Here is a 16,940-nt window from a genome sequence, read left to right as displayed (position 1 = left end):
GATTTTCTCTTCACTGCTTCTAACAAAGGAAAGAAATACGATGTCGAAAACCTGAGAGTTCCCACTGTATTTGAATAACAAGTAAAAATCTAAAAATACCTCCACTGTATGTTATTACCAACTGTATCACTGGATTTTATAGTGACAGGGCTATGCTATAATTTTTAAGAAAGCCTCAGCATAAAGCACCATAAACCCAACCATTGCTGTAATGTATCACCTTATCTCGCACACAATCATTTCAAACACAACTTTTCATGTTAGTATAATTTGTTCAAAAATGGTAATAAATACATCCTGAAAGCTAGAGAAATCATTGCACAATCTATTGTAACTTGTTCTTGCTGGTGACAGTTAATCCCAGCACCAAGATCCAGTGATACAACATTTTAGTACCACTTAGTTCAATTAAAGATATTCACTACAAACATGCAGGGTTCCTAGTCGACATTAAATATGATTCAGTGATAACGTGACATCTATCTGCAAATAATTATCCCCAAACTAAGACATGGATTTTTGTCAGTTGGTGGTGTTAGAATTCTTTCTTTCATAATAAATATAAAATCAATTTCCTGTTCCAGTCCTATTCCAACTTGAAAATGATATATTTGACTATGAATTCCAAATACTTGCGTCCTTAGGTTTTGGGGTTGTTTTTTTTTTTTTAAAGGAAAGGGAAGAGGAGAGACAAGAAAAAAGAAAGGAAAACAAACTCAGGAGACCATTTGAATTATTCCTTTTCATCTGGAAAATTAACATGGAGTTGCTAGTAATAATGGACCCTTGGCATGATATACATACAAGCCTATATTTTTTAATACATTTATAAAAACAATTCATACAAATTCCCCCAATACAATGCAAGTAATAAAGAAGTGATTGAGAAAATATTAGTAAGCTGACCCCCTTCCCCATCAACCTCTATTCTAAAAGGTTGTTGCTTCTGGGGAACTCATCACCTCTCCCTTTTTCTCTTCTTCTCTTACTCTCTTCTTCTCTCTATCTGCTCTTTCACCAAAAGCAATTTCAAATGCTTTTTGTTCCCATTTAAATCAAAAATAGCTTCATATGTTTTAAATGAAATTTTGCAAGTAATGAGCTCCTAATGAAGATTCATTGATTTAACTAGTTCGGGGAGTACTGGGAAGGGAACAAGAATTAAAAATAGCCAAGGATTTCATTTAGAAAAGCAGTTAATGTGTAGGTACACTAAGTACTCGTCACCGAAAATGTAATCAGGAGTTCTGTCTCTGGAGAGAACCTGATTCTCCTCTCTGTATGCATATTCCGAACTCCCATTAACATTAATGGGAGCTACACATGCATACTGAGGAGAAACTAGCCTCCTTAGTGCGCATGCATAGCAGCTGTGATGGTTTGAGAATCCATATGGCTCTGAAAAGGAGTTATGGTTTATTGGGTTTACATTCACAGATACAGTGGTGGAATTCAGATGCCAAAACCAACCGCCCATATCCAAAATATTCTGTTATGTAACCAAACTCAGAAGGGTAGACATACCAATTCTACCAATAACAGCTTAGTTACTTCAAGAAACACACACTCTTCTCAACTCTACCTGTTGAAATTCTTCTCTTCCTTCAAGGCCCAGCTCAGATGCCAACTCCTCCATGAAGCAAAGATAACTTGCCTAGGAGAAGTGTCATAAAAGACGTTATATCAAGGACATGTATGTCTAGAAAAATAAGTGGGCCAGTCATGTACTGAGAATGAGAAACAGATGCAGAGCCCCAGTAGTAAATTAGTATACACAAGAAATTCAAAGAAGCAAACCTCTGTCCCCTTTCCTAACATAATCTATGAAAGATTGATGGAAAACAGAGAAAAGGATTATAGATGAAGGAAAAGTGTGGAGCAGTCAACAATGATGATGGAAAGATTCATGGATCCCAAATATATAAGAAAAACTCATTTCCATTTTTTAGTAATAATGAAAAGAAAGTCTTTGACTCAAACTAAAAGAAATTCAAAATTAAGTATGAAAACTCACCTTTGGCTCATTCCATTACAATCAAGTACAAGGGAGATAATTGTGACTTTATATGCAACTCATTTATCTAGAGTGTTAAGATTTATAAACTGTATTCCTAACAGCAGTAGTGTGAGGTAGGTAATGCAAATTTTTTGAATTAGGAAATCAGTTTGGAAAGGCTTCCCAGAATCTAGTCAAAGCCTAGGGTCAAGCTCAGCTCTTTCCATTACACTTCTACCATCTCTTTAGATACAGCATATATATACATATACATGTAACATATACTAATAAATATGTTCATTCAATAGGTTGAGACAAGGTGAGAGGTTAAGCCTTAATTAAGAATTTTCTTGTTTTATGGATTAAAAGTCAGAATCTTAATGCTAATTTAATGTTACTCCATGTAGTTAAATAAAATCTATAGCTAGTATAATAATTCTTCCAAAATGGGTCCAATACGCTTATGACTTCCATCAGAATAATAGTTTCCCATAATTAAATAGGAATATTAGTTTATCAGATGAACATTCATCCATATTCTAACCAAGCATATACTTCAAAAGTGAATGGTAATACAGAAACCCACCAGTAGGGAAAAAAAAACAAACAAAGATGGGACTTGTAGTCCAAAGACCAGAGTCAAGCCCAGGCTGGACCATCTATTAGCTACTCAAGCAAGTCTATTCCCCTTTCCTGGGCCTTACTTTATGCACAATAAAAGGGTTGACTAGATTATCTCTAAGACTTCAGTCTACCTCTAACATACTATGATTCTCTGAACTTCAAAACAGAAAAGAAATTATTTTCAACTTTTTTTTTTGGTCCAGACTTTTGATTATATCCATATGAGGTATTTCCAGGGGGAAGCTTCCTCCTCCACCAATTCAGACTGCCAATTCAAGATCAACTGTCGGTTAACTTATAGTTTTAGAGAAATGCCTGGGGCACTGAGAGGTTAAGCATCTAGCAAATAGTCACACACACCCAGTATGTGTCAAAGATAAGACTTTATCAACTCAGGCCTTCCTAATTCCAAGGCCAACTTCTACCAACTTTCCATGCTGCCAACATTAGATGACACAAAATTTCCCTGACTTTCCTTAGTATACAGAAACAATGAAATTTTCATGTTCAATAGCTCCCATTAGATCAATTAATATTCAGACAAAGCCCTTAACATTAAGTTTAAATAATGGGGGGGAAGAGGGGAGGAGGAGGGAGAGAGAAGAACCACCAATGTTCTGGAAGCTTCTCTAGACCTTTCAATCAATTTTATTTATATGCAAAACCAAGAGAAACTCAGAAAAAACAAAGCTCCTCCTGATGCTAAAGCTCTCAATTTACTGACAGGCAAATGGCTTCATGCTGCCACTTAATCTCATTTCTTGCATAATGCCCTCTAATTAGCATATCAAAGTGAATTAATACTTCTAGGGCATTAGCAATGGGGAAATCTGCTCCAGGCTCACAATAGCAGTTAAGAGAGAGCCAAGAAATCCTCAAAAACACCACAAACCACTTTGCATTGCAAAACTGTTCAATTTATTTATCCTCTCTCTCTAAACACTTTTACCGCACACTGTTTTACTACTGTTCACCAAACAAAATGATAATTGCCAAAGTTACCAGTATCTGTAATGCCTGTTTGGAATCTTAATTTAGATGATGTTGAAGATCATTTCTATATGCATCCCTTTGTTCTATTACAAACATTAATACAGAGACAGTGGAATTGTTGGTGCTTTCAATTAATTCACTTAAATCATGATAAAATTTTATGACATTTAAAAAAATTTTATTTAAATAATAATAATGCAAAAAGCCACCTGCTGGACACTGAAGATTAAGAAGATGATGACTTTGAGAACTGATGCATCGCCTCAAAAAACGATTTATTTTAATCACTAACAAAGATTCTCCCAGATGATGTTAGTATCTCATAGAACCTGAGCTATTAAATGATGCAACTGTATTATCAATTTCTTATTGATTGTACATTTTAAAAATCTGAGTGTTCTTTTAAAAGCTTATGTTTGTTAAATCTTTAAAACACAAAAGTCTAAAGAGACAAAGTGCTGCTTCCAATTTTATCTCTCAGCTATAAACATAACAGTCTACTAATTCTCTTTTCCTTAAGAAATTAGGCATCAAAAAAAAGAAAAAGAAAAGAAGCATCAATGACTATACATTTCTAATCCTCAATCATAATGCTCTATTATTAACAAAGAATGAAGAGATACTATATAAAATCTAATTTAAATACTTTTATCACATTACTCTCAGAAAACCTCACTTAATGTTAAAACAAACAGACAAAATTTATAAATACATGATTATTTTAATGACCATGAAAATCAGGGAATAATGGTTGCTACTGAACAACCATCATGAGAATCAAGTTTTGAAGATAAAGGACATAATCCTTCTGACATGGCTTCCTCCTTAAAGAAATGATTGTTTCATAGTTTTTTTTTTTTCCTGTAGACTAGGTATTGCTTTTAAATTGCTTCTCTAAATAAAGGGGACAGTTGGATGTAAATGTGGTCTAGTCAGTAGAAAGAGCTGTGGCCTTGGGAATCAAAAGACGGGGGAACCAAGTATATGTTTTTTCATCTATAAAATGGGGATAATATACATGTTGTACTGATTTCAAAGGTTATGAAGCATTATAATCCTTTAAGTATATAGAAATAAGAGTTATCATTTTACTTAAAGACTATAAAGATAAGACTATCAACCAGAACTAATAGCCACCACTTTTGTTTGATAAGTAAACTACTATAACTTTATAAAAGCTGTGCTGGCAAGATTTAACAAACTTTTAATATTTCAAATTAAATACTGATTTAAATGATTTATGCTGTTCATACTTTAAACACTTACATGCCCTGTAGAGTAAAAATAAAGTGTCACAAAAAGAGTGATCTCTTATCTCAATCCCTACATTCATCTTGATAAAGTAGGTAAAACCAGACAGCTAAGAAAACAAATAAGATATTCTTCTCAAAAGGAGAATTCTGAGACTATAAATATCTATTAGTATTACCTAAATATATTTCAATTAGTAATATTAAAAGAAAATAAAGAATCCCAAATTCTATAGAATAGTATCAGAATAGACTAGTATCTGCCTATATATGTTAATTATTTATCTTGAATACACATAAACACGGTTGCATATATAAAAATACACAGTATAACTAAAGTAATAAAGACAAATTTTCCCCAAGTATAGCTTGGCTTACGGAAACCAGTCTTGTCACTTAATAGCCAAACTGTCTATAAGATGTTTTAGCCCTAGCTAATGCCATTATAATGAAACACACAAATACAGAGAAAATACTTGAATGTCAAATTGAGATATACATAAACTTTTGAAAAATCTGAACATTTCAATTCTACATTAAGTAATTGACTAAGATACCAAAGAATGCATTTGCATCATGAAAAAAATACCGAAATGAAAAACCTATTGTGTGAACAATGAAAAAAATATATGTACACATATATGTGTATGGGTGTATATATATACACATATATATTCAAAGTTTTTAAAAGCAGCAGATAAGAATAAGGCATATCCTACTTTGGATCACCATTCACTCTTATGAGGGGAAAAAAGATGTTATCACCAAATAATATGACTGGCAAAGTTCCAAAATAATAAAAACATTCCCCCAAAATATACAAATTTACTTCTAATTCCATAATAAAACAAATCCCAATAAAAATAAAGGCAAAAAAAAAGTTTTGCCTGTGTGTGTGTAGATGTATATGTATATATGTGTGTATATATGTATATATATATATGTATATATATATAGTTAGCATTGACAAGAAAGGCCACTATTTTTTTTTTAAGTAGAGGTGGGAGAGACAAAATGTTGGAAGCACAAATTCATGTATTCAAGATGATATTTATTTCTTACTTAATAAAGACACGAAGTTCTAGAAGAGATGAAGTATTGAAGCAAAACTCAAGTTCTCTGAAAGAATACTACATATAATTTCCTTCAGCAGGATAAAAGGCATTTGGAGAAGGAAGTTAGAAAATTGGTCCACCATGGTTTGTTGCCCCTCCACCTCTACCTCAACCTATTCTCCAAAATCTCAAACATGCAAGAGAAACATTAAGGGAAAAAGGTTGATAAAAAACAAAATTCTGAAATTACTTTTTTAAAAAGCAAAACATTTATAGAAAATTGAAGCAATTAATTCTTGATATTTAGGATGATTGAATGGCTTTACATTTCTATTGTTGCTTAATCAGTAGTAGATTTTACAATTTCAGAGGGCTTTAAAAAATGACAAAACAAACTGGTTAAGGCACTAGAATAATAATGTGGGAAACAAAATACATGTGTTGTATGAACTTTGACTACATATGATAAATATATTCAAGTACCATTAAAAACATTCAGAATGGTAATGTGTGTAATACATATTAATATCTAACACAATATATACCCATTTTCATTTTGCTAGAGTGTTCATTTAGTGTAAAATTGAGTCTAATACACTAAAATTAAAGGTATGCCATGATACTGTATAAATATGATAAAGTGTAATATAGTTATTCTATTTATTGCTGGATAGGAGTAGAGTCTAGATTAAGCATTTCGAAGAATGGCAATTCAAACAGAAAAAGGATACTCAAATGAGTTTCTAAACCTTTCTGGGTAGAATTGAGTAGGGAGCAGTGTAGTGGATTGAGAGCACTACCTAGCCCTTTAATCATAATGGTGACATTGTGTGGCTAGTTACATTTGTAACAGTAAAAATAAAAGGTTTCCTTTCACATAGTAGACAATATCTCTCCTCCCCCTCCTCCCTCCCCAAAAAGATTTCATTTTGTAAGCTGCATTCTTTATCTATTTTTCTTATCTAAAATTTTCCCTTATTCTTTGCAGGGAGGGTGCCCTTAAAGGTATAACATTTTTAATGATCATTTTCTCCCTCTCTTTAGACATAAAAAATACTTCAACCAGCCCAACCAGCCAAGCAGGCCTTTCTCTTCCCCTGCGGACACCTCCTGCAGTCGAGAAGTTCATTAAGTTTTATGATCTTCCCAAGTCAGTCCTGCTTATAAGCCTCACAAAGGCTACAAATCTGGCAGACCATCATGTATGCCATTAGACATTACTAGTAAATGAATGCTATTTAGGGTTTGTGGTAGCAATAAATCAAGGTTTGGTTGGCAGCTATCAACACTGGGTATTTTAACCTAGTGTTTAAAAAGGGAAAGGTTATGTGGGTCTTTTAAAGATATATGTACATATATATATTATATAAATATAGCAGTTTTTAAAAATCCATACCTTTCTGTTTATATACACAGACAGAGCTCTCAGTCTTAAACAAAAATATTCTTCATGCGAAAATATATGAAAAAGTAATTTTCTTTTCCAAAAAATTTTTCAAGAGTACCAAATCATGCAGCAAATCAACTGTAACTTAGGGCTTTTTCAATGATGTCAAGCTTCTGAGGACAGAGTGTTTTACCAAGAAAAGCATGTCAACATTTGAAATCGTTAGGTGTCCAAGAATGATACAAGAGCACATAACAAATGCGAACATTAATATAAATGCAACCTTAGGATTGAAGGACTATTTAATAAAAAGTATGCAGTAAAAATCAGTAAAAGATAAGCTTAAAAAATTCTTATTCAAGTTTTGCTAATTTTTTGAAAATTTTTCTTGATTTTAAGTGTTCACTTTTAGAAATATACAAATGTCACAAGTGAAAATTAATTACTGGATATGAAAAAAGACTTTAAACCTAAAAATAATAGTATGAAACATTTTTAAAATAGACAATAATGTAAGAAAATACAAAATTAGAAAAGTAAGACTTTAAGAGAAAGTCTTATTCCCCAAGCTCCAAACAAGAAAATAAAAGTATACAATCATGATAGATAACCTAAAGAGAAAAATAGTTTTTCATATTTGGGAGAAACCTAGGAAATATGTATTTTTTTTCAAGCTCAATCCTTTATTTATATCAGGAACTAACACAGTATTCAGTCTGATGAGAGTACTACAGATCTACTGACAAACCCTAAAATAAATACAACTAAAAATAAAATTAATCTATCAAAGTTACTTATTTAAGAAGAGGAACAATTGAAATGGCATGATACACTGACATGTTCCCCTTCTCCTCCAACCACCACTACTCCTCCATTATGGAGAATAGAGCCATCAAAAGTACCCCAGGTTTCCATTAAAAATGACAAGCTAAACTCTTCTTTTGATGCTAAAGAATTAAGCACTGGCCATAACATTATTAAATTTCAATAAAATGATTGGAGGGAAATATATTCTTAGAAATAAGTTTCATCTAAAACAGGGGGTGTTAAGCTTTTTTGTGTGTGTGTCATGGACCTCTTTGGCAGTCTGATGAAGCCTATGGATCCCTTCTCAGAATACCGTTTCTAAATGTATAAAACAAAATGCATGGGATTACAAAGGAAACTAGCTATATTGAAATACATAAATCTTTTTTTTTAATCCATGGACCCCAGGTTAAGAACCCTTGATTTAAATATATCCCAAAAATATTAATCATTCAAATTCAAAATGTTTTGGAAACATCAGACCATCCATACTGATTCTTATGGAAACAGATCAGAGGAAAGGAGGAAAGATAGAATCTGATGTTACATTTTCTTTGCTTTGGTAGCTCTAATGTCTATACAGCTGTTTCATTTCAAATGGAAGATCCCTGAGTATGTCCTTTTCTAGGACTAGTTTTGGAGGGAGAAGTGGAAGTCACAGAAAGGAGGGGGGCTCCTCCCCCATACCCACCCAAGAGAAAGAGATTCACCCCCATCAATCACTCAGTGCTTTAATCCTGTCCTTCTCAAGCTGCTGGGGCTGGCAGGCTCATGCCTTTGCCCAGACACCGCCTTTACTCTTTGTTGGCTTTTAGCTATTTTACAAAAGAGATAACTTGCAAAGTTGGCTGCACTAGCTGAAGCATAAAAGCGAATCTCAACTTACAAGTTATCACTGAAATCCCTAGAAACATTTTCAAACCATAAAGATCTTTTTCCTTGTCAGTTAGCCTCTTGCTTTTTAAATAGCAATACAACTACCCAATACTCTCTGCCAGTAATCTCTGTCTCTGAAAAGACTTGTTTCTTCTTAACTCACCTCTGACATGCTGTTGACTATACTATTTTCTTTTCAAAATGGTATAACTAAGCCCTCTGCAAATAAGCAACTTGAGGACTTCTGTGTTCCTGACTGAACTCTGCCTGCTATATGTCTAAACAAGGCAGGCAGTTTTTTCGGTTGATTCTGAAGCTGGTTTGGCAAAAACTTACAAAGAGGCAAAAAAACAAATACAAGTCAAAGAGGAGAGATTCTTAACTGTGATTAAGGTATATTGGGGGGGGAGAGGGAATATCATTCCCCTTATCCCACATAATATAATGCAATAGAAAGCAGAATCAATCTTAATATTCACAACATAGTCAATACCCAAGTGCTTAGCTGTCAGCAGAAACTGAAGTGGAGTCCTGATAGCACAAAAAACCTTGGACATTAAGCAACATGATTTACTGAGAACTATGCACTTTTAGGTTTCTAAGCTAAGATTCTTCGTGATTTAATGTTTGATGTCTCATTTTATAGTCAGATAAAAAATTTTGTCTGTAATTTAAGCAGGCCACGATTTCCAAAGGTAACTAAAAATTGACACGCAAAATAAAGTTAACAATCTCAAATCCCACAGTTCTCAAAATAAAATGTGTGTATGTGCATATACATTTACAGACACATATATATATTTTAGGATGGCTTCCTCAATATTAAGAACCAACATTCTCTCTCTCTGTCTCTCAAAAAAAAACATGAAAAGGTACCATTTAGGCAATTAATATTTCTTGATGATTTTTTTAAAGAAAGCAAATAAACTCCAACTTTTTTGGAAATATTTTGTCTAGATAAAATCATCATATAAATAAGAGCAATAAGTCTACTAATCTAAAGTATATGCAGCATGTGAATATTTTTACATTCAAGTTTACCATAAGTACATTTAACCTTTTAGTTTCATATTTCTTGCATATATTGGGTTTTTTAACTTTTCTTCTTTGCTTCAACTTTTAAAAAATGAAATTCCATTTACAACATGCATTCAATACACTAAAATATGCCTCATAAAATGTTCAAACTTGGTTAACACCATCCTGGTTCTACACCACATAAAAGGCAAACAGTGCCAGCCATACTAAAAGTTACCCAAATTTAGCCAGCTTCGGACTTGAACCCATATAACCATTTCAAGATTAAGAAACTATTTAATTCCAAATGGACAAAAAAAAATTAAATCAATACTATTTACAAGGCTTGTTCAATATGCTTTTGTATATAATTCCTTTCTTCCTGAAAACTGTTTCTCTTTAATATGGTACAGAGCCTTGAAATATTCCCTTGAAAACTTTAATCAGTTTTTAGCCCTCCACTTGGCCTTTCTTATCTATTTTATAACATACATTAATCTTATTACATTTTAACTCTTCTCATGTATGCATACAAATTACACATTTAACATAAATATAATGTATAAGAAGTCTAAAAATACATGTTACTCTTCCATACTTGGTTACAAGTATTTTTCCCACTCAGCAGCCTAATTTAAACATTCTACTGAGACATGTTCAATTGCATACATTCTTCTATTGGAAGAGCTGATGCTTAAGGTTGTCTAAGTAAAACAGAAAGTTGCTGGCAATGCTTCCTCTCAGGGACTCTTGCAATTGGCATCTACTCTCACATTGCTCCTTGAAAAAACTGACATACAAACAAGGAAAAGGGAAAGACGGAGAGTGGCTGCTCCCTGATTGCAGCCAGAGGGGACTGGCTCCTGAGAAGGATGACACATGAGCTTTTCCATCTACATTTCATTTTATATCGGGAGTATGAATTGTAAAATTGACTCCAGATTTATTGCAGCTTTCTCCAGTACCCCCCCAACCTATTTCCCCCCCCTTTCAAGATCAGGAGGTAGAAAAAGAGAAAATGATCAAAGATGGCGGTGCCCAAAGTAGCAGCTCCTAGATTGGCAGAGTCAAATGAGTAGTTACAATGCCACATTGAGACCACTGTTAACACTAGAATTCTTACCTGTTTTCTCTTTTATTTCACACAGGACACTGAAGAGAGCAGGTTTCATTCTATGACAATTCAATGCATGTTTTCTGGGGGGGAAAAAACAACCCAAACAAAGGTATTAGCATCACCTATTGAATAACATGGCGATTTCTTCAAGTGAGTACTTAAAGATTTCATTTCAAATCTGTGTCTTCCAATGTCCATAGAAGCTAACACAAACCAGAGTATATTTCTAAGGACAGCTTTTATCTTTAGGGGAAGCCCTGAATAGTTGCCCCATACATAGATAGGTGTGATTATATCACGTGCTGGGGTAGAGAAGATCTAGAAATGTGAGGAAGCTTAATTGGGGAGCACCAAGAACAAATGGGGAGGGGGGAAGAATATGTATATGGGCTATCATTCATTTTGTAAGTGAAGAATAGAAGAGAGTACCTTTTTTAAACGACAGTTAAAGTTTTGTAGGTCTGTTCAAAGACTGTTACTTTTCCCATCTGTTTTGTTTCCACATCATATTGGCCCTAGTTAAAATTCTCTACTAACCTGTGTGGGATACAACCCCTAACTTTCTCTTCTGCTAACAAGTAACAGATTTATTACTTGGGGGATGGGTGGGGTGGCCTTCAGAATCTTGAGGCTTTATTTCATATTTACTGTGATTTAAACATTTACTGTTGCAAGTGGAAAAAAGCAACAATGTCTTGTCACTTTCATCAGGCAACTACCCAACACAAGGACTTGATGGAGTAAAGAAAGTTATACTTCCTCAAGTGGAAATCACAGGCTCTCTCAACAGACACTTATTGGTCAATTTTGTCATTTTAAATCACTGTGACGAGATCACAACGGGGTTGCCGACAGATAAAAGGAAAAAACGGCAAAAGTCACCATCTATCCGGTTTCTTGCCTTTAAAAAAAAAATCTGAAAAAAGCCCTGTGTGATGTGTGGTTTAAAATTCCCAAGAGCAACTTTTTTTCCCTTTTGCCTCCACAGGGGTGGTGTGGAAATTTGTGCCCCACAAAAAAGGATAAAATGTTTATTTATAGAACAAAGTTCATTTTTAAAAGAAGCTATTAAGACAGTTTAGAACCAATAAGGAGAAGAAAGGAAAGAATATACAAAAACAAAAAAGCAAAAACAAAAAACAAAAAAGCACACACACAACAACAACCCACGGGAAGAAGACAGGGTGGAGGGAGCCACGCGCGCACACACACAAACAGACACACAAAAGATGTTCAATGAGACGAAACCAACTTTGCTTGCGCTTCGTCCAGGCTCTGGTCGGTGATGGTCATGATCTGGTGGAGGATGTCGCCGATGTCCTGCTTCCTGCCATCGCCGTCCGCCCCTTCGTGACCGTGGGGGGGAGGCGGCAAGGCCATGCCCCCCTGCACCGAGTGGCCGGCCAGGTTCACCCCGGCCAGAGTCTGCAACATCCTGGATTGATCGTCCATCCCGCCGCGCGCGGGCGGGAGCGGGAGGCGGCGGCGGCGGCGGCTGCTGAGGAGAAGGTGGAAGAGGAGGAGGAGGGAGAGTGAGAGGAGGAGGAGGGAGAGGAGGAGGAGGAGGAAGGAGAGAGAAGGAGGGGGAGGAAAAGAAGAGGGGGCGGCGCGCTCCCCGCCCGCGGCTGCTGGGGGGGCAGGGAAGGAGGGAGGGCCCGCGGCGGCGGCGGCAGCGGCGGAGCCGGGCCCGGGGGAGGGCGGGGGGCCCGGCTGCTAACCCGGCCTCGCGAGCCGAAGCCGAAGCCGAAGCCGCGGCGGGAGCGCGGGAGAGCCCGCTGAGGAGGAGGAGGCGGCGGCGGCGGCGGCCGAGGCTGAGAGATCCGGGGCCCCGCGGCTGGAGCGGCGGTGACTGAGGTGGCGGCTGTGGTGACGGTGGCGGCGGCTGCTCCTCCCGCTCCCGGCGCTGCCGCCGCCGCCGCAGCCGCCGCCGCTGCTCCCGCGCCCCGTCCTCACAGCGCCCCTCGCCCGCGGCCGCCGGGCGGCTGGTCCTCCCGCAACTTGCCCCAGAGCCTCCGAGTTGCCGGGACGCTCCCGCCTCCTCCCCTTCCTCACTCTCCGCTCGCTCCCCTCCCTCCTTCCCTCCGCCCCCCTCTCAGTCTCCGCCGCCGCCACCGGGCCGGAGCTAGAGCCGGAGCCCGAGCCGGAGCCGGAGCCGGATCGGGACGCGAGCCCCCCGTGGGGGGGAAAGGAAAGGGGAAGGAGAAGGGAAATCGGCGGGAGGAGGAGGGGGGAGGAAAGACAGATGGACGCGGTGGAGATGAGGGGGGAGGCGCGGAGAAGGGTGAGAAAGTTTGGGAGCCGGGGCAGGGAGCCGGGTGGACGGCCCGGCCAGCTGCTGGGGGCAGCGGGCGCCCCGCAGATTTATGAAGCAGGACCCGCCGCTGCCCAAGCCGCGCACCCACCCACCCAGGCAGGCGGGCGGGCAGGCAGGCAGCCGCCAGCGGACGGGGCTCGATGGCCGCTCTGCTGAGGGATTGACAGGCTGCCAGTGCCACTCACTCACTCACTGCGGGCCCCCGGCGCGGAGGGGAGGGGGCAGAGGGCGGAGCAGCCCGTGCCTTGGCCACACCCCTAGGGAGGAGGTGCCCGGGGCTCATTGGACCTCTTGCCTGCCCGCGCCTCGCCTCGGCCCCGCCCCCCGCCCGGCCTCCGCACCTCGCTGCCAAGCGCGCGCCCCAAACTCTTCTTTCGGCTGGCGGGCGCGCGCGCAGATTTCCGAAGTCCAAGCCAACTGTCTTGGGTTGACTGCTCGCGGGTGGCGCACTTTTCAATGGGGAGTGTGGGAGGACAGTGTATGTACGCGTGCGCAGACAGGTGTAAAGGGCAGGGAAGGAGGGAAATCCCCTCTACCCCTTGGACTCACTCGGCAGCTTCAACCCCTAGCCGCTCCAGGCGACCAAGGGCCATAGCTAAGACTTGAGGCCCGTTCACTTTCCCGCGCTTCCCGAGAGTAGGAGGGACCCCTTTGAGGGACTGGGCCGGGAGTCGCCCTCCAATCACAACGCTCTCACAGACAAATGGGGTGGGACCATATGAGGAGATGATTTATCTGATTGGAGATTTCGAAAACGTTCTTTATACGACAGGAGGAGCAGGAGTTCAAAGGCCCCGCCCCGGTCCACCGTTGTCATAGTAACCAGGGTGGCGCTATAGACAGTGGAGTACCCCGGAGCTTTCCGCCTTTGTGGAATCCGGAGTGCTGAGGAAAGAAATCCATTCGTGGCCTTCAGCGTCAAGAAGAAGGGATACGAGAATTGTCAGAGCAGAGGTGGACCTTATGGGCCATCTTGTCCAACATCCCTCCCCCATTTTACAGATGAGGACACCGGGGCCCACATAGAAAAAGCGATTTACTGAAAATCTTCACACAACGAGAAAGTGCCAGAATCTATAAACAATCTCAATTCCTTCCACTTTAGAGCCCGTCCTCTTTCCACTAGGAAGAACATCTGGAGGGAGGAAAGGGGAAAGATCCTAGCATTTACAGCTAGAAGTGACATCTAGTCCAACCCCCTCATTTCACCCATGACAAAACTAAGACTCAGAAGGGAAATACCTTGCCCAAGTTCCACAGTAGCAAAGTCTGGATTCAAACACAAGCCCTCTGACTCTTGGGCGAAGCGTTGAATCTAAACTCTGAATTTCAAAGTCAAAATCCAAGGAATGTCTCTTGAAACAGAACTCCTTTGGAGCACAGCTTGATATAGGAGAAAGTAGATTTTACTTGGAGTCAAAGGATTGCAGGCTCTAAACTCTTATCATTAATTCTGGTAACTGGAGCCAGTGGCTCAGCCCGTAGAACCTCACTTTCCTTATTTGATGCAGAACTCATTTCCTTTTGAAGTAGTCCCTTCCAAATTCAGATTAATTGATCTCTAATTTCCCTCAAGGCTTCGGTCTCCAAACTTTTTGAACATGCATTCCTAAATAAACGCAGTAACAGCACAGAAACTAATAAGAAACTTCTTTCTAAATGTACACAAGAAGAAAGATATCAAGGCAGAAGTCTGATGGAGGTAGCAGTCAGGCATAGGACATTACAGACAAAACCTGGTGACACCCTGACTACAGGTGAACCGATGTTTTTTTGTTTGTTTGTTTTGTTTTGTTAGCTAGTTTTGTTTTGTTTTTGTGGGACTACATATAACAGGAGAGGTGTATGAAATGGGGGAGGGGAGAAAAAGCAGGGAGATCGAGAGGAATAAGGTGATATGCTAGAGTTAAATCAAGAGCTAGAAATGAGGGGAAGGTGACTTCTGTGGCCTCAAAAAGAGAAAAGTCTACAGGGGACGTGGTGCTGAGGATGGGGGAAGGATTGAAAAGTGGGTGGGGGGAAGGAAGAAGGCCTTGTTTTGGTGTTAGGAGAGAGTTCCACTGATGAATGCTTCTATGGGTAATGAAAGATGGTCTATGAAAGGAGATAGGGACCTTGCATTGGATGTAGCACGGGGGATTTGGGGCTTTAAAAAGTCTACTCATCCTATCTCAGGAGGGAGGGAGTTGGAACTCCTGGGGACAACTGGCACCTGAGGAATTTTTTTTTCCTTAAAGACTTTATTTTTAGTGCAAACAAAATTTTGAAGCTTCAGAAAAGGCAGCAGTTTTAGAATGGCAGGATATAGTGGGCAATTCTCAACACTGCTTTTAAAAAATGACGGGCAAACACAAAAATAAAGCACGTACCCAGCGAGGACATTTTTGATGCTAACAGGGGAGAGGGGAGAAGGTTAAGCAGGGAAAGTGATCAGTGATGAGCTACATAATTAGAGATGTAGTAGAGGAGGGGCCCTTCCATAGACCAGTGTTCTCTCTGACACTAACCATAATTGGCATTGTTCTGCAAGTGAGGCACAATGGAAAAGGAGACTCCACATGGCAAGCTGTACAAGGCAATGACAGAAACTGCCTAGAGGAAAAAGGCTAGAATGGATACTTTGGAAGTTTCAGTTGCATAAGGAATACAGAGAAAAGAAAGAGACCAGATAATTATAGGGGTCATGAATCACAGAATGAGGGTCTAGAGTAGAGAAAAAAAAGATGGATAATAGAGTGACAAAAATCAGTTTTGAAAAGGGGCACAAAAAAATAACAAGATGAAGAGAGGAAGAGGGAATGTACTTGACTAGAGGAAGAGGGGGAAGGGAAGAATTATATAACCAGATAAAAACAGAGGAGAAAAAAAGGAACTAATAAGCAAAATCCCAGAGGGAAAGGGATAACAAATGAGAGGAGAAGTGATCATGGGGGAGGGGAAGAGAGCCAATGGGAACAGGGACACCTTAAAAAAAGATTAAGGTAAAATAATTAAAAGAGCGTAGTACTATGTTTACAGCAGGAGGGCAAAAATCATAACTTGAAAAAAATCAATATTAGAAATGGAAGAAAATGTAAGCCTAACTCATAACTTTAAATATGATTGAATTAAGCAATCCAATAAAAAAAAGTGACAGATTTGTTAAGAAAACAAAATTCTACAATCTGTTGCTTACAAGAAACACATTTGAAAAAACAAAAACACATACAAAATAAAACTGGAGGAATAGGAAAAAAAAAATTATACATCAAGTGAATCCAAAAAGTAGCAGTCACAATAATGTTATATGACAAAGTAAAAACAACCATTCAAAAAATAAAAAGGGATAAACAAGAAAACTATTTTATGATAAAAAGGAGCCATAGACAATAAACCAGTACGGTAATAAACTTATACACTAGAAATGCCTTAGCACCCAGATTCTTAAAGGAAACATTTTCTGGGCTACAGGAAGGTATAGTAACATGATAGTGACAGGAGACTTCAATATCTTTATCAGTTTTG

General features: G+C 38.8%; 1 protein-coding gene across 2 annotated transcripts in view; it reads right to left on the bottom strand.

The window, feature by feature from the left end:
* Window positions 1–12,574, bottom strand: part of LOC114047058 (pre-B-cell leukemia transcription factor 3) — a 300,024-nt gene extending 287,450 nt beyond the window's left edge. For both annotated transcript variants that reach the window (XM_027867748.1, XM_027867749.1), the window contains exons 1-2: window positions 12,375–12,574; window positions 11,129–11,202 (exon numbers count right to left, since the gene is read on the bottom strand). In XM_027867748.1, coding sequence (XP_027723549.1) covers window positions 11,129–11,202; window positions 12,375–12,574 — 274 coding nt within the window. The remainder of the gene's footprint in view (window positions 1–11,128; window positions 11,203–12,374) is intronic.
* Window positions 12,575–16,940: the final 4,366 nt, after the last annotated feature.

This window comes from Vombatus ursinus, unplaced genomic scaffold (genome assembly GCF_900497805.2).
Source record: "Vombatus ursinus unplaced genomic scaffold, bare-nosed wombat genome assembly UNPS02014786.1, whole genome shotgun sequence".
Classification (NCBI taxonomy): domain Eukaryota; kingdom Metazoa; phylum Chordata; class Mammalia; order Diprotodontia; family Vombatidae; genus Vombatus; species Vombatus ursinus.
Note: the sequence above shows the minus strand (reverse complement) of the source record. Positions and strands in the feature narration are given on the sequence as shown.